General features: G+C 36.9%; 1 protein-coding gene across 1 annotated transcript in view; it reads right to left on the bottom strand.

Annotated features, from left to right (window-relative positions):
- Positions 1-4,275: 4,275 nt before the first annotated feature.
- Positions 4,276-19,435, bottom strand: part of RGS7BP (regulator of G protein signaling 7 binding protein) — a 32,842-nt gene continuing 17,682 nt past the window's right edge. Inside the window, exons 3-6 of the mRNA XM_015848795.2 lie at positions 14,460-14,590; positions 9,815-9,962; positions 8,765-8,835; positions 4,276-7,767 (exon numbers count right to left, since the gene is read on the bottom strand). Of these exons, the coding sequence (XP_015704281.1) occupies positions 7,676-7,767; positions 8,765-8,835; positions 9,815-9,962; positions 14,460-14,590 (442 nt within the window). The 3' untranslated portion in view covers positions 4,276-7,675. The remainder of the gene's footprint in view (positions 7,768-8,764; positions 8,836-9,814; positions 9,963-14,459; positions 14,591-19,435) is intronic.

The raw sequence follows: 19,435 nt of genomic DNA, 5'->3' as shown, positions 1-19,435 counted from the left end.
TCAGGTTGCTTAAAGCCATCCAGCCTGTCCTGGAATGCTTTGAGGAAGGGGGCATCCACAGTCTCTCTGAGCAACTTGTTTCAGTGTTTCACCACCCTCAGTAAAGAATTTCTTGCTAGAATTCCTTCCTTTGTAGTCTAAATCTACCCTCTTCCCGTTTAAAACCGTTTCCTTTCATCCTGCTGCTACCTGTTTTTAAAAGAAGTCCCTCCCCAGCTTTCCTTGTAGGCACCCTTCAGGTACTGGAAGGCTGCTATAAGGTCTCCCACAGCCTTCTCCATGCTGAAGAGCCCTAAATCTCTTGGCCTGTCCTTGAAGGGGGGGTGCTCCAACCCCCTGATCATCTTCACAGAATCACTGAGTGGTTTGGGTTGGAGGAGACAGGTCTGAAAACAGGGTCTTTGATTTTAAAATTCATCCTTCTGTCAAGTGTTGTTTGTTCCAGTTTTCACAGTTTAAAGGTTAGCACCTGACTTAACTGTAGCTCTTTCACAGGCCCAAGATAGTGATTGTATGCCTGCTTCTTAACAAGCGCTAAAGATCTTACAAGTTGAAGGTGACAAGGACTGTCATCCCCTGTCAGCAGGCTTCAGTTACAGGACATAATGCATGTTTTCAGAAAGAAATAAAAAGTTACGGTTATAAACAATATATGGAGCAACATCAAGAACTGAACAGCAATACCAGGTGATAGTGACACAGTAATGAAGAGTAAACAACTTACATACTCCTTACAATAAGCTCTAGAATGCAAATCAACCTCTTTTCACCAGCAAAACATGTATGAATATTATATTATACTCCATTAAGCTTACATATTTTTTTTTAGGTGGTGGCAATTGGCGTCAACTTGCATATTCTGGGATATTTTCTTGGAATATTTTCAGCATGTCAATCAAATACTGGTTTTATTGTGTTTTGAACTCTTACTACAACATAGCCTAGACAAGAACGTGGACCTGCACTTAAGAGTCTTAATGGTTAACTGATGCAAGAGTGGGGAATCTGTTTCTTGATCTAGACAGATTTTGATACTTGGACAGCTCTTATGTAAACAACAGTTTAATTTATGTGTTTGGGAATTTGTCAGTATTCTGCCTGTTGTACAGTTCTTCAGGAGATAAAAGTGGGATGGGAGCAGCTCTCAATGCAGCAACCACACCTTGGAAATTTTGAAGATGGAATCTGCCTCTGCCAAAAGGAAAAACAAGAAAAAGCTTTTTATGTATATGACTTCGACTTCCTTAAGGAAACCGCTTCTGCTTCATTCAAGTTCTACTAATTTGCTTTGCCAAACCTTTCAAATCTCTGAAGTGTGTAAATCTTTAAATGCTGCTCTCCTTCTATAACATCTGCCAGATCTGTTCTATGTGCTACTGCTGTTTCTGTTGTTACTGTGTCTTCCGACTTAAAGAGATTGATGGTTTGAATCTGAAAAGAAGACATACAGCAGAAACAGATGCCTTTCTAGCTTCTCTTGCATCTTGAAGCTGGACAACAGGAAGGATATCTTTTTAACAGATAATGAGAAATCTCACGTCTACATTGTCACGGGAATAGTATGCATTTTTAAAAGAGTATCACTGCATCTCTGCACATTTATTATTGAAATGCAATGAATTTAAAATGACACGACAACTAATATCACACCTAGCTGCAAATCAGCAACACCACATTTTTTACATCAAAACACAAAAAGCCCAAATAGCAGCAAAACAATACTACAAAAGTCCCAAACAGCTGTGAAGAATTTCAGCTACACAGCCTTCTCTATCTAGGCCAGTAACAGCTCTGTGACTCTGCCTGCAAAGAGGAACCTAATTCTAATGGGTTAGAAAGACCCAGTACTGCAGACAGGCAGACAAAAGCTGTAAAAAAGAACATATGATCTGCAAAATGAATGCTAACAGGATGTAAATTTTGCAGTTCCACTCCTTCAGACAGCTTGCTAAGTAGCTGCTTTCAGGTTGTTTTGCTTCTGAACATGGAAGTCTGTCAGGGCCCCTAAATCCAATAACTACCAAACCTCTGTCAGTTGCGTTTCTCTAATCATTTTAAGTTTATTACAGCATCATCAATTTTATGAAGGTTACTGAAACATTGCTCCACTGACATGAGAGAAAAGCTGTTGACAATAAAGGAGTTGAATCCATCGCCCAGACCAAAGTGTCTGTTGTCAAGTGAGATTCTCTCAGATCCCTGAGGCACCTGTGCAGATCTGGCAATTTATGATGAGCTACCTGTGAGTAATCCACTGTCCTTTCTGTAATAAGGAGGGAGTACTACGCAACGGTGAAATGAGTTTGGACATTCATACACAGACATCTGAACCCAAACCAAACAGATACCCCCAGAGGTATATTGAGTATATAAACTAGTTTACTATCTGCCAGATAGAGAGGAAGTATCTGCCAGAGGGAAATAAATAAATAAATAAATCACTTTAAGCAGTAATAAGGACTATAGCATCAGTCCCTAGAGATTATATTTTTGTGTTTTAGCCACCTATTGTCACCCACTTGCAATGAAAGTTGTTTTTACCCTCCACACCCTGCCCCAAAAAAACATGAGGAGGCCAATAGTGTAGCAGACTTAATATTAGACTTCTTTCTTGAGAGACCACACATGAGCATTAGCACTCTGCTCTGACATCCAGGTTTCAGTTCTTGCATGCAGTGTTCAGTGTCCTCACACGAACTCAGCTCTGCCCAGGTTCCATAGCTCTGTGACTGCAGTGCCTCACAGCTGGGCTGCAAGCACCGTGAGAGTTCACTGCCCTGTTCCATCATGGTGAAGAGTTCTGATTAACATTAACATTTATCACTCTTGCACCTACATGATGTTTTGGGGCTTGAAAAAAAAGTTTATTTTATTTTTCCTTTCAAATTTTAGTGAATGATAGTCCTCTGATTTCTTGACTGAGCAAATTTTTCCCTTAATGCCTCTTCATTCTAATACTCAGCAGGCCTAAGCTTATGCCCACTATCAAACAATAACTAGAAGATATTAGCTCTTGGTTACCAACAGTCCTTAAGTTTGAGAAATAAAGCATCTATCAATCAGGATTAGTAAATGCTATAACAAACAGCAGAGGCTGGAGAGAAACTGCAAAATTGATGAGAACTGTGAGGAGGTTTCAGAATGAACAAAGACTGAAATTTCAGTCTTCTGTTCAGGAAGAAGAAACAAAAGTAAAGCTTACAGAGCAATAAAAAGAATGTTCATATCACTACACATTTCAAACAAAAGAGAACAAAAAGTAATTAGAACCTTTAAAAGGCATCATACATAAACCCAATTCCATCAGAGGGTGTGCTGAAGTTATGCAGCTCATTGCATCGTGACTTCTGCCAAGAGCTTTGCACGATTAATTAGCATGTATACATTTATCTTATTGATGTATGCTTCATTTCAATAAATAAGAATGCAGAGATATGAGCTACCATGTAACCCGGTGTGTTAAATTCCATTTGACAATATGTGGGTAGGTTCTATGCTAGGCATGGAATTCTTTGTTTGAAAATAGTTGCTAAAAAATAATCACACTCTCCTGACACAGCAACAGGACAAGGGAGAATGGTTTTAAACTGAGAGATTTAGGTTGGATATTAGGAGGAAGTTTTTCACTCAGAGGGTGGTGGCACACCAGCACAGGCTGCCCAAGGAGGCTGTGGATGCCCCATCCCTGCAGACATTCAAGGCCAGGCTGGATGTGGCTCTGGGCAGCCTGGGCTGGTGGTTAGCAACCCTGCACATAGCAGGGGGTTGGAACTGGATGATCATTGAGGTCCTTTCAACCCAGGCCATTCTACGATTCTATGATCATGACTATATGAATTTCTGTGTACGTACCAGAGTAACAAGATTATAAAGAAGTTACAGCATATTTCTGTGTAGAAGTTGTATAAGTGCTATTTGCGTTCTTCCTTTCTCTTTTGTACTGTTGCAGTGTACATAATCTTGTTGTCTACAGGTTTTGGGTTTTTTGGTTTTTTTTTTTTGTTTTTTTTTGTTTTTTTGGCACTAATGTAGACATTAATGAAATAATTAACAAAGCAGTATCTTATTTTTAACATATGATGAACCAAATTAATTGGTTAATTTTAATTACAGATCACATGCGCAAGTAACATATTTAATAGCCATTAGAGATCAACATTTTCTTTCATTTTCACAGCTGCTAAATCCACTGGGGATTTAAATTCTGGGGATGGAACTACTGAGCACATCTTATCAGTTGTTAAGACTTTTAATAAAAACATGACAGTGCAGCCATCTCTTGGACATTCTTTATTTATTACAGAAAAGCAGAATCTGATTAATGAGGACATTGCTGTGAGGAAAATAAATAGATTCTGAAAATAATCTTTCTATGCATTTTGATTCCATGCTTCTTAAATACACATTCATGCTCACAAGCACACACTTTTGTGACTGCATACAGCTATGCTGATGATAAATGCGGTATACTCTGAAGAATAGATTGTGACATGAAATCATAAAATACACTGCAGTTACCTTTCTCTGTGCTATTTACAGAATGTTATTGTGCTTTCAGCTATATGCTCTCAGTATGTAGGCATGCATTCCTTTGATGGAATTTGTTTTGCTTGTAGAAACATGATTTCTATGAGGGCATTTTAGATGCATTCGTTCACATTGCATCAAAAGTGTTTATTTGGGGTTAATTATTCAAAAATACACAAGGCCTGCTCTGCAAGTAATGCCTCCTATTTTATTATGTTGGTCCATGATATCAGAGGCAGAAGTTGAACCCTCCCACCAATATTCCACTACATGTTGTTGCCATGTGACAGATGGCAGCTGAGGGGTATGCTGCTAAAGTGGAGTCTGACAGGGAAGTGTGTAGAAGCAAAGGTGTGTCATGTTCCATGTGTTCCTCCACATGGAAAAAAAAAAAGGCACTCACTGACATATACTTGCTGAAAATTTATGGAGACAAAACTGAATGTGAGTACAGTGAGGCAGTGGGCTGTGTGTTTCAGCAGTGGTGGCAGTGATATGAAAGACAAGCCACGTTTTGGATGTCATACCACAAAATGAAGATCCATTCGGATCCTGGAGCAGACTGCATCCAGGGAGCTGTGTATGGAACTGAATATTGGCTTCATGGCATTGGAAAAAATGATGGTAATTTTGGGATATTGTAAAATTTGTGCCAGATGGGTCCCATAAATGCTCACACTGGAACAGAAAGAACATCATATGCAAGTTTGTCAGAATATACTGAAAGAATATGAGGCTGAAGGCAACAGTTGTCTGGATTGCGTCATTGCTGGTGATGAGATATGGTGTCACCACTATGAGTCAGCAGTCCATGGAGTGGCGACACGTGCATTCCCCATAGAAGAAGAAAGTTCAAGACGCAGCCTTCATCGGGTGAAGTGATGTGCACTGTCTTTTGAGATAGGAAAGGGCTGATCCTTCTGGATTTCCTGGAACATGGACAAACCATCAACTCTGATCACTACATCACAATGCTGACTGAGCTGAAGGCTTGAACTTCCAGAGCCAGGTGAGAGAAGAGGACAATCTTTCTCTTGCAGTATGATAACGCCAGGCCTCATACCAGTGTGAAGACCAGTTTGAGCACGTTGCCTGTCTTGGCTAGATTGTCCTACCATTGTATAGTCCAGATTTGGTGCCTTCTGACTTTCATCTGGTTGGGCCAATGAAATATGGACTGAAATATGGCAGCATTTTCCTGGTAACAGTACTGTCATAGCTGTAAAACAGTGGGTCGCTTTTGCTTGTGCATATTTTCACTAGTATGACATGCAGGCTCTTGTTAATCACAGGCAAAAATACATAGCTAACAGTGGTGACTGTGTTGAAAAAGCATCTTGTAGCTGAATTTTTTTTCTACCAAACTGTGTTATTTATACTCTCTGCAGCTGTTATTGTATCCATGGAAACAAATAGGAGGCATTACTTTTGGAGCAACCTGTAGGGCTGAAAGAAGGTGATCAGGAGACTACAACTTGGAAATAAACAACTGTCTGCTATATCTGCTTGAAAGGAAAGGTATACTTTGAAAAAAAAAATTATCAACTCAGTTACACAACTTCCTAAATCTGAAATGATATGACTTACTGGATCACTTATTCAAAAAGAATAATTTCTGCCTTCCCATCTTGGAATTAAATTAGATCTCAGGTTCTGGGCCATGCAGTCCTCTAACACTGCGGTTAAGGTGTGTGTTTTCTTCCTTTTTCAGTAAATAGCATTTCAAGAGAAACAAATGGTAGAAAAATCAGTCAGATGAAACATATTCAGTTCAGTGAATAGCCTTCTGTACCAAACTGCTTCTGGAAGTGTCTTACCAGCCAAAAAAACACACAGAGTATCTAACTTCAGAGGTGTTTTCTGTGACAAGGGAACATTTCCTCTGTACAGACCACAAAACCCTTATGCAGCAAGGACTTTTGTTCCTGTTAACATGTTGGCTCATGGTGGAGTAGCAGACAGGCTCATAGCCACCTTCGTGCTCTGTACTGTAGTTACAGATGGTCATGGGGCTTGTAGTGGTACTGTCTAGTGCAAGTTTAGTTCTGGTGTCTCACCTACCATCCTGAAATATCAATACAAGTCTGGCATATCCATATATATTGCTTCTACTAGCAGACATTTTAGCACTTATAATAATTGTCATTTTCTGTCTCTTTGTAAACATACATCTTGAAATGGAAAAATTACCAAAACTTTGCATCTTTTTTTTACAGTAAAATTACAAAAAATCCCCATATGTTCTGGAAATATCGCTAGAAACAAGTCATTTAATTTAAATAAAAAACTTTATTAACAATGTAAAACGTTTAGTATCTTACAGTCTGAGATAATTCTGGCATGCCCTATAAGAGTTACTAGTGATATGCATGCTTTAAATTCTATTGGAAACAAATTGGCTTGGCGTTGTGTTTTACAATGTTTATTTTGCTACACTTCAATAAATAATTTCAAAGGCTTTTAGAGATACTATTGGCTTAGAAGGAAATGCCTTATTTCTATGTATTGTACAGTATATAGGTTGAATGATTTCTCTGTATTTACAAGTTCTAAAGATTTTCATATAGGTTTTTTGTAAGTTAAGATATTTTTCTATGAAGCTTTTAAATTGAGATATAGTGGAAGACTAAATATGAACAAGAGCACAAAAAGCAACTGGAGATTTTGTGCAAAATCTGTTATGACAGTGTTTGAATATTTTAGAACTTCAGTACTTTTGCTGTTAGACATTATTCTATGCTTAAAGACTGTTAGAGTATGATCAAGTATTTCAATATGATACTAATGAGTATACTGTACTATGCACAAACTTTCAGCTGTAGTTCAAACAATAAAAAACTTAAAAATAATCTATTAACCATAATCCATATGTCTTTTCTCTGAGTGCTTGAAAGTAAGCATGCAAAACATACTTTTAGAAGTTTTAAAAACACTCTTAGTTATTCTAGATCTATTCTGCAGCTGGTTCTTGGCCACTGTAACTTTAAGCTTTAGAACCTTAATGTCGAAAAGGAGGAGGAGCAGCTGAGAGAAAGAATAGGCCAGCATAGAAAATATGCATTATAATAAAGAATAGTAGTGTTCTTTTCAGGGCTGAAATGATGGTGGTTTAACCAATGTTTTATTTTCTGGGTGTTTATTTAATCTTCTAACTTGAGACAAGACAACACAGTCCAAAGAATCTTCGCTTACGTCTTCTTACTAATGGGTAAGGGGTCAAGTTTAGGAGGCTGCTATCATCTGTCATAAAAAGAACAAACACATTTTAATATAAACATGCATGCACACATTTTCATAAAGGAGTTTAAGTCCTTTATGTGTTCTGCTGGTATTTACAAGATCAAGCAATAGACTCTACTGTTCTTGGCACAGAGCAAGTAAAAAGTGGAAGTATCTAGAGGAGTCTTAATATGCTAGTTATCAGGTCTCCATGATAGCACAACTGAAGTTTTGGCAAGAAAATAAGAAAATGAGTCCTCAAGTATTGTGAGAATCATGCCAAAATATTCCTGTTTGGGTGTATAAATGTTAGGGTCTCAAATAAAACTGGAAGATAAGTTATTTTCAGACCTTCATTGCAGACATGCAACTTGGAAACTCTTGGTATTAACATTATATTCTGACTTAGTTTAAAGATGAAAAAAATAATATTGAGTGGCTGTTTTTGAAAGTCAGTGAGAATTTCCATTAAAACTTCAATACTTGAACATTTTGGCACATCAAGAATATAAGACTCTAACACTGGCTTGTGAATGCACAATACACTGACCCTGTGTCTGGATAGCTTTCTACCTTACATATTGACTCCTTTTAAATTCAAGGCAAGTATTTCTTCTGCATAGGGTCAGAGTCTCATTATCACAGTCATAATACAGAAGCAACAAGCCTTGCAGGGGTAAGGCAAACCCCATCACTCAGCATCATCCTCAAGCTCTGTGCAGTTTATACCTTCATCACATTTGAAAAAGAAAGCTTCATGCCATGGGGGATTAGTTGAGCTGCTACTTTTATCTCATAAGGAAAAGTCTATTATTTTGTCTATAGATGTTGTATTTACTTTCAGAATACTGTACATTGAAGAGTAATATTCTCATATGAACCTTGAGAGGACCAATACTAAATTCTGTCTCCACTGAATCTGTAGGGAAGGGATTTCACCTAGATTTTTTAGATCTAGTAGAACCCAAAACCTTCAATTGCCTTAATTCTCCTTGCTGGAAGAAAATGTAAAACTTACCTTGATTTTTCAGTGGTAAAGGCATAGTCTCCCTGAGTTTACTTAAAAGGTTTTTCATTTCTCTCATATCTCTGTGGAAAAAAAGCATTTTAAAAGATACAATAGAACAGCAGTTGAAGACTCTGAATGGAGAATAGCTCACAGTATAGCTTTATATACTGAAATAACGGAACAATAAACTAAACTAATACAGAAATCTATTTGGCAAGCATGTGGTCCAAATCCATATATCAGATGATGTGCACCAAAATCATGGAGTCCTTCTTTAAACTAGTTCATTTCACAATCAGCATAAATACTAGTGTTAAGCCTCTTGCATTCTGAGCTTGTGCCATGAACGTATTTCTCTGTTTAAAAGGCAATTACACATGTAGCCATTCTGTGTCTTTACACCTTCCTGGGCATTAAGTGAAAACTTTAGAAATGAGGCTGTCTCACTCTTCTTAGAAGGAAAACTTCAGCACAAAATTTGCAGAAGACAGAAAGTATTGATAACAAAATGTCATCTCAGAAAGAAACGTTGGAGATTTAGGATTGATTCCTACTATAGGGTCTCAATTTTCTCTTTCAACTGCAGCTAACAGAGTAGGAGAAATCCACCCTGACATACCAGTGGACAGTTTTCTCCTCACCTCCTAAGGATTCCACATTCACAACTATGGGCAGAACCAACTGAAGTGAGCTGCATTTTGTGCTTTCAATACATGAATGCAGGATTGCAGTCCAGCAGATTCCAAGTACAAAATCAGAAGCCACTTAGGATGAAAAAACAGCTCTCCCTTTAAGAGAACATGGCTTACTAGCACCGTAATTTCCCACCCTTTGGTTCTGACAGACACACTCTGGTAATTAGCCAAATTAAGGATGTCACTTCTATCTGTTCTTCTTTTGGGAGTTGCTTCAGATACGTTAAATGTAACAAATATGATAACGGCTATTTAATTTACTAGCTCTTTTTTTTTTAGTGGCAACATTTGTTGCCTAACTAAAAGACTAAATAAATCCTAGATGTTAATTGGTTTTATTTTAAGGATGAAATGTTACACCTACCTCTCAGTGTTTTCAATGTCTGTGGAAACCTGCCATAAATGCTGTTGAACATCTGTAGGTGATGACAATGTGTCTTCTAAGATGGGTACTTCGGAGCTCTCCTCCACTTTAGTATCCAGGATCTTGGGTGGTGCACAAGGCTCTTTTCCTTTAAAATAGTCAAACAAACAAGTACTCCTACTATTAATAAACATAAATTCAGATTATGTCGTTGATGTTTTGGGCTTAATCTTGCATGACATGAATGAGCTAAACTTGTGAATACGAATTCTGAGCAAGAACTATGCTATGTTAGGCATCCACATCACAAACAGGATCCATTGTAAACCTGTTAAAAAAAACAACCTTGACATTCCTGGATCTAAAAAACAAAACAAAACAACAAAACAAACAAACAAAAAACTATTGAGCAGGTTCTGTAAAAGATGATATTCTGATAAATCATTCCTTTGTTGCTAAAAGAAATCATTCTTAGCTCTTTGTTTGAATGTCAAATTAGACATTATGTATACCAGAGAAGATACTTAGTTAATATTTTCATTATCTTTTAAAATCAGTAGGAAGTCTTTCCCTGCTTCCACCTCTCTTGCCTCCTGCCTTGGAATATGTGATTCCAACAGATGGCATAACCTGACAAGACCAAATTGTCACCTGTACTCTTTCTCTGCCACCTGCACTGGCATCCACTGCCAACTTCTTCTTCACCCTCTGTGAGCCACTTCAACCCATCAAATGATACAAGACTACCCCAACCAGGACACCAACCCAAAGTGGCAAAAGGGATATTATATTCCATACCATTATTTTTATTTTTCCTTCATTTTCTGTATTATTAAATTTTCCTTACCCACGTATTTTGCCTTTTTCCAGTTCTCTCAGCCTCCCCATGGTGGGGCGCGAGTGAAAGGCTGCGTGGTGCTCAGCTACCTGCCAGGTTTAGCCACAACAGCATAACTTTCAAATTATTTTCAGTCATTAACTGCAGCTTATGCTGTTATTTTGAGGTAGTTCATATTGTACAATTTTAGTTGTTCATTTGTGTAAGCTTCACTATTCATCACTTTTCCCAGAAGCATGAAATACGATACGCTGCTAAGAATAATTCACTTATCACTTCTCTGTAAAAGCAGGTTCCCTCAAGAGAAACTAGTCTGTCACTGACATCATGAGGTGTAATCGGTGCAACAGGTTTTAATTAATTCTGCTGTTATTTGGAATTGCTGCATTGAAACTCTCCCCTGACTTCTGGTGACATACTGTCAAGAACAATCCTGTCCATAAATGCATCCTTCAGGGATGGGAAAGGTGTTTCAATGGAAACAGTAACAGTTGCAGATGAAATAACAGTAAAGATTCTTTTTCCTAATTTGAGAACAGACCTACTGAGACTGTAATATTCTTTTTGCTAGCAAAAAGGAAAGCTCTTGCAGATTTAGCAGAATGAACGACTCAGATTTCTGTTCAAAAGGAAAGAGCTCTTTACAATACTTCTGTTGTACTGTGACCAATTCATGAAGCTTTCTTTGAATTTCAGAGCGTCTATTCAATCACTTCAAAACAGTTAAAGAGGCACCTAATAACAAAAGCTTTGCTGGAATAATGTATATGACTCAGGCTTAACATTTCTCTTACATAGTACAGACTGTAGGGAAACAAAAGCTCTTTAATCTTCTCACCCTTACACCAGGTGGGAAGATGTCTTTTGTATTATCCATTCTTAAAATGGAGACATGAACTCTAAATTTTATCTTCAGTTCAGCCAGCGGAGAGATTTTCCTTAATTTCAGTTGAAGTTTGATTATGCATACAGTGTTTTCAGAGGTATCGACATACACTGGTTGTTTGTGCCACTAGACAGGGGCTCTTTTTACTGTTGATGAAATTTTAACTTAAACTTTATTTATTTTCTGTCTCCTAGCCTCCCATTTTTACTTTTCCCATTGCCTTTTGTGTGAAATTTAATTCACTGAATTAACTAACTCTGAAGCTACAAACTGGATCAGGATAAAGAAGAAGACAGAAAATGATCTCAGCAAAGGTATATACATCATCTCATCACTCATCTCTCCCCTGTTGTGCTCATTACTGCACCTGTGTTGACCTCTGTGTTTGCTTCTGTCGTGCTATTGTGCTATATTGTGTGCTTACCCTTAATCTCCACCTTTGTCTTATATAAACTTCTATAATGCAATAATTCTCTATATTCTCTAATTTTATAATGAACTAATTCTCAACAATATTGGGAATGAGATGAATATACTAAAAGCATATTATATTCTGTCTGTAGTATGCAGTTCCCCCCCATTTTAACCAGGTAGTTGCAGAATTTTATCAGCTAGCTACCATTGTAGTATCTGAGTGTTAGTATCCTTCCGGCCTCAGCTACATTTGTACCAGCAGTGGACTGGCCTGTTTAATTTTCTCTAGGGCTTCTATGCAGACTTGTGTTAAGAATAAATAATGTGTACATTTGTACATTATTCTGAAAAACTATTCATATATTAACACATGAAAAAAAAAAAGACAGGATAAGACTGAGACCAGTTCATACAGGGATAGGTAAGATTCTGGGAACGTAATGAACCTCAGGCTTCTTCTGTATCTGTAGATGATTCTAAGAAATTTATGGTTTATATGTAAATGTGCACAGGCATCAGTCTTTGCGAGTATGTACTTCCCCGGTGACATGCTATAATGATCCAGTGATAGAGCAATAATTTACAGTTTCTTACAAGGAAATGAATATATTATTACTGTCTATACACGAATCATCAAAGCTCTTTTATTTGTTCTTTTTACACATTTAAGTGCAACATCTGCTTTATGAGGTATAAGTGAAAATCTAAGGGCAAGAAATAATTGTGAGTGAATATAGTAATGTATGCTGGAACATACTTAAGAACAATGAGGTAATTCTACATTTTCTCAGCATGGGATATTGGGAAACCTCAGCATTAGTTTAGCAAAAGGACCATCACATCCAGCAGCTCCCATAGGCAGAAATTATGTCAACAATTTCCTCTTGGTCCTGGCCTAAGCCAGGATTGTTTATTTAATCAGAAAAATAGTCAATATTGGTAGCATGCGATGTCAATAAGGTAGACATACAACATGTAAAGAAATAAGAGCTGAATTCTGTAAACACTTCAGAGGCACTTAAGCTAATTCAGAGTATCTTCCTTCCCATGAAACTATAATTCATGTTTCAAAAAATATTAACAAGTGTAAGATCTGTGTTTGTCATTGCTCCCTAAGGCACAAAGCATTGCAGCTCAAATGATGGAGGAGGGCAAATAAAACAAAACAAAGACAAGAGGAGAAGCTCCAGATCCCAGTTAAGTGAACTCAATCTGCTGCTTGGCAAAGTCCAAGAAAGATGATTCTATCCAGAAACTCTGCCACACTGTGATACTGATGCAGAATACATTTCAGAATATTTCTTGGAAGAAATGGAACATGAGCAGCCATCTCTCATTTCTGACATTTCCCTAGTAGGTAATTTGCTTTTGCCACCCTGTTCTGGTACAATGGAAAGCAAGGTCCTTAAAGCCATTATATGAGGGAATGCAGAAGGATGCAGTGCTGCACTGAAAACTAGACTTATATAACTTCCTCCAGCTCAGAGTTTTCATGTGACCCTGTACATGCTATTTAAGCCCAGTTTCTCAAAATAATTACTAATAAATTCTATAGTTGCTTCATTCAGAGACTCTTTGCACTCAGTTGCAACTGAGGTTACTGAGGAATGCAAACATATCACTGCATAACAAATCTCAAATTTATATTTTGAGATTTAATTCTCAAAAAATCTAAATTCTAAACCACTGTTTTATTTAATCACTCTTTATTCTGCATTTGCAACAAGAAAAATTGCCACTACTTCACTCAAGGCAGTCCTGGAGACAGTCCCATCAGCGTATGAGTTACCAAGAAAGTTCTGAGAAAAAGAGGAATTCTGTCTTTAGGATAAAAATCAATTAGAGTAAAAAAAAAAAAAAAAAGATGAAATGTCCAAGTATTCACATGTATTAGTTAGTCAGGAACCTTGGGACTGTGGAAAGGAGTAACAAAGTGTATGACCAGATAACTGGTCACACTTAATATAGGCAAAAAGACAAAATAAGACTACTGGGACCTGTTTCATTCTAGCAACTGCAAACATTCTGAATGTTGAATTCCACAGCCTTACCATAGAATAGGCATTCTGTCTATAGTTCCTGCAGAGCTCTAACCCTAAACCTAACCCTGACTGCAACACTAACAAAGCTAATACCTGCAAGTTCTGAAACTTGATCTCAAACAAAACATGATACGCAAGTTTATATTTCAAAATCTTTCATTTTGCAGTTTAATGATTAAGATAGCTTGGCTCCACTGAATTAATTGCAGTGAAAACTTTCTGGTTTGGGACCACTCCCTAATAAAAACAAACTCAGACTTCAAGACTACAGGCACATTAGGGATTCATGCCTGACATGATTCACTGAATGATGATAATGAAATGGAAGTATCTAAAAAGTTTCAGTGGCATAGCTCCTTTTACAGTTTAGTGCTTTGTCTTTCACCCAAGAACATTCACCCAAGAACTCCTGAAAGACTGTTCTTGTGCTTAAATCAATGCTTGTGTAATTGTGTAATTTAATACCTTTCCGATGAAACTGCAGGGATCCTAGCAGACATATGGACTTGAGCATTTCTGTTGTGTACATTTCTAAGCAACACTGCAACTGGATATACAGTCTACAGATTTCAGGATGAATTTCACCATCTTCTGGGCTGCAATATAAAAAGAGAAAGTTTTTGTTAAGTGCATGACCGGAAGAACATGAGGGTCATCAAATCCACCCCTCTACTGCTGCAAGTAAAAAACTTGTCCCCTTCACTCCCATTATTAGGCATGGTGTTCTGATGTGGAATACCAACACCAACCAAATTACAAAACCATAACAGACTGCATGGTCTTTACTTTCTTCTCTGGATTTCTATAAAAGTTACTTACTGTCAAATATATGAGCATTTTCTCTCTTTTGAATCTTTGACGAAATATTTTCTTGTAGTGCCAAAATACTCCTTTGCCATCCAGTTTCAGTTATCCTTGATCGTGATGCAGCTGCACAAGGAAACTGCAGTGCCATTTTCAGAGTCACAGTTGAGGTTACGCATGCTGGATCAGGCACAATCAACCCCAATCAGAAACTAAGCAATTGTTTGCCTGAATTTCTTTTTCTGCCTTTTTTCCCCAGTGCTTATAATATCAGTCATGTAATGCTATGTCAGTGCAAGGAGGATGGGAAGTTAGGGATTTGTTTCACAAAAGCTGTCTTTTAGGGTCTATCCATACTATTTTGCATCTGTAATCTCATTACTCCTATTAATTGCTTTGGACACTGAAAATAATTTACCCAGATTCAGGATAAATTCTTAAACATAGCTGTAGAACTGAACATTAAATTTCATGCTGAGAATGCCTCATTGGCATAAACATACTGCCCTTAAAACTCATTTGTTTCTGTGAGTGCTAAAGAAGTCATCTGCCCAGTTATACCATGATAAATAGGTTTTCATTGCCCATCCCCAAAGTACTTTCAAGAGGGCAGTAAGTGGTAAGATGGAAGAGTCAGAATTTTGTCCATTTCATCTTCAGACATCGTGAAATGATAAATGATGCTTTCACAATAAAAAGAGTGCTGGCATTCTTTGCACTGATTTAATATCCCATGATTAAACTGGTACTTCAAAAAATGCTCCTGAATACAAAATAAAATTACACTCTCAGATTTCCTCATGGAAACCAAAGCAACTTACCTGATAAGTTATTTGCAGCAATGCCAGACTAGGCTGCTATGTTAAAATAATTTCTTAACACAAATCAAGACCAGAGTCTTTGAGAACCTCATCAGACAAGGTCTACCCCAACTAGTAAAATAGGTTATTTTTCACCTAAAGGTAAGAGATCATTATTTATACTTAGATACATGATCCAGTTAAAATGTTAAGTCCAGATCTTTTGTCATGAAATCTTAGAAGTCTTAGAACCTCCTTTTTTAAAGACAGTCCTATCAGTTTGTGCAGATATAATTATACTGTAGTTCTATCCAAATGAATACTGCATACTAAAACACGTTAACTCATGTATTTGAGATTTATGAGTATTTCTAACAAAGGAAACCATACATGGCCTAGGAAGAATGCTCCATCTGCCACTGATTTCAGAGACACTAAGAAAGAAAATGCTCAGATATAGAATATAACTGAGGTAAGAAAACAGAAAAAGCAAATCTATGATAAAATGGGCCTCAGATTAACTCTATGCCTTTGGCTCAGTCGGCAGGAGAAGGGAGTATTCTCTAAGGAACACTTTATGCAAGGACTTTTCACAACCTTTCAATAATGAGAGAGAAGCCATGTGGTATTCCTCAAGAATTGCTATTCATTCCTGTGACATCAGAAACCAAATGGGATTGTGAAGGTTTCAAGAATTGGCCAGAAAGAATTTTTGCACTTCCACAGTCTATCAAAGAACGCTACTGATGTTTGTACATGGTAATGAAAATTGTTAAGAATCACAGTAGTGGTAAACTTGGTGAAGAATGCTTACTCAAGCAAAAGATGCAGCCAAAATAGAAAAAATGTGAAAAGGCTGGAAAAGACAGAATTGAGAAGAAATCATACTGGGCTTCGTAAAGAGGGACAAAGATGGGTCCCACTTCCTGGTCTGTTATAAGCAGAACTCATCAGAAAGGTGGGAAATAATGAGCACACATTGCAGTTACTGTGGATTGTGTTGCTTCAGGACTGTATACACGATAATAAATCTGACAATCAAAGGGGCTTTAATTTCTTTGTATAGACTATAATATGAGCAATTCTTTTCAGTCACATCCAATTCTCTGCATCTAAACTGACATCTGCATTTGCTCAAAAATTGAACCATATGTGTGGTAGTATTTTTTGCCTCTTATTGTTGATATAGAATAAAACTATTGGAGAAGAACAAGAAAGCTATCCCTCCTTCCACACTGGTACTTAGGAGATATGTTTTCAGATGATTACTCTAATACTTATTCCTATTGTTAGTGACTCCAGCTCTGAAAATACTTGACAGTCTTTAGTCCCTGAATATTTTTCCTGAAAAATTCACCACCTGACATTTTTTTTTTTGTTCATTCACAGTCAAGTCATAGAGCATATTAAGAAAGTGTGTATTTGCTAGAAATGGATTCTTGTTCAAATCTCACATTATTTTCAAAGGATGTGAATGTGAGTATTTTCAGCGACTGCAAAAACAGTAGTTTAACAATACAGAATGCTAATTCTGGAACTGAAAATTATGCTTAGAAACAACAGCAATACAACACACATAAATGTACACAAAATTACCCTGAGATAAACTATGTAATTCTTAAAAGCGGTACCTAATTTCACACACCTCACACATCTAGAAGTTGTCTAGGTATATTACGATATTTCATACTACTTTTTACCTTGCATTAATCCACAGTACTTTTACTGGTTTAACAAGATTAAATCTGAAGAGTGTCTGCAGTTGTGTTTGCTGTTTCTTTCATTTTTAAGTGACATACATATTACACGAATTGCACCCATTTCATCTGTAATCACTTAGCTGATGAGAAATGGGCAGCTCTCTGCATATGCAACAACCATACATTTAACAGCAATTCTTTTCAAATGGGCAGATGGCAAGAGCAGTTTCTACTGTAATTATATTGGTATATATGTTTTAATATAATATAATTTAATATATATAATGTTTTAACTTCTAAACCTCAGGTTATATGTACTTGTTTTTCTTTCTCTGATAACTAAGAAGAATATAATACATATTTAGATAATAAATGGCCTTGTGGGGACTTTTGTTGTTTTGATTTGTTTTGCGTTTTTCTTACATGTGCACTGAACACTGTTTTCCGGTTCAGAACCATGGAATTACTGCATTTGTATGCAACTGTTTTCCCCCATCAAATGGAATTACTGTTATACAGTAACTTCCTTTCAGCTACCCTTACCAGTAATGGGGTTACAAAGCATGTGGAGTTCAATGTACTTGCCATAACCAACATCCAGATCCAAAATTTAGCTACAGCTCATATCACCTAATAACTGAAACCCTTGAGAGCCAATATCCCAGTACACAGAGAAGCACGTTCAAGAGTCTGGATTTCCTGGAGGCCTAAACTTATCTTTCTGAGAAGGATTTTCAATCCTAAGTATAATCACTTAAACAACTAGCAACGGCAAGCGAGACATTTATTGACATGCTCCACCTGCAGGGTACTGCTTCACAATGTTCTCTGTGCAAAGTGGAACCCATGCAACAAATGACAAAAATGACCTTTTCCTGTCCAGTGACAACATCAATTTCATAAGTAGACACAGGTCAACAGACACACTCTTCTCTCTTATCTGATTGAAGCTATTTCTCCAGAAAAAAAAGATTCTTTAATCACAAGATTATCGTTACCAGAAGTATGGAAACTTACAAGACGAGAAGACAGTACATCTCTTGAGGAAGATCTAGATAAAACTGGATTATTCTGTTTTTCTCTATGTTGTTTCTAATGTTAAGAAATTCTTAAGATTTGTTATGAGTCATTGTCATCATGAGAGCCTTCCTTATGATTTTCAAGGGATTTCTCCCTTTCCCTTGTCACTGGGAATGAGATCGAAGACTTGAGCATATGCATAAGAATACAGAATGCCCCTCACACTGCTATTTAGTTCCTAAGAAGCAAAAATGGTGACCACTTTTCTTTAAAACTTCTTCAGCCTTACTGGTAGAATTTTTAACTGTGCATACTAAGAAACCAGAAGTTACATACAAAAACACTGGTTTGTAAGTCAGTTTGAATTTATCAGTGGCTTTCTCTTTACAGATGAGCTCCAATATTAATTGGGAGACATGCTAATATGTTATTTTAATTAACATTTTGTTATCATACGTCTCATATATTCTTTTGTAAACACACATATCTGAATAGCATAAGAATACAAACTAGAGGCACCTCTGATATATACATTTTCAGATCCCTTTTTTTTTTCTTTTTTTTTTTTTNTTTTTTTTTTTTTTTTTTTTTTTTTTTTTTTTTTTTCCCCAAGAGCATGGAGTGTCTGTAACTGAAATGCTGGCAAAATTCTTCTCCCTTTTGCAAATCAGAGTAACAGCAGTGACACCCAAGAAAAATATTTTACAATATTTCTAGGCTACTACCCTTACTAACAGCCTCAAACTGGTTAATAAGCGTCTATCTGCAATACTGACCACAAGTATCCCATTAATTTCCAACTGAACTGTTTTCTCCTTCACATGTATATAAGCCTCATTTTCAACTCTGAAAGCCACATGCGCAGATGCCAACTCACATAAAGATTCCTTTTTTAATCCCTGATACATGTTCTGTGTTGTGAGCATAAACTGTCCTTTTAAAGTATCATCAATTTAACCTCTCAGTAATTTCCCTCTCCTCTATGTTCAGGATATGAGAAAAGTAGAATAGGGGACATAATTTTTAGAGTAGTGATTATATATTATTAAATAGCTATATACCAATTGGTATTTATGTATATAGACAAGTCCTTGCAAAACTGTATTATTACTCCAAA

The sequence above is a fragment of the Coturnix japonica genome, chromosome Z (genome assembly GCF_001577835.2).
Source record: "Coturnix japonica isolate 7356 chromosome Z, Coturnix japonica 2.1, whole genome shotgun sequence".
Taxonomy (NCBI): Eukaryota; Metazoa; Chordata; class Aves; order Galliformes; family Phasianidae; genus Coturnix; species Coturnix japonica.
The sequence above is the reverse complement of the archived record's forward strand: the minus strand, read 5'-3'. Positions and strand labels throughout refer to the sequence as shown.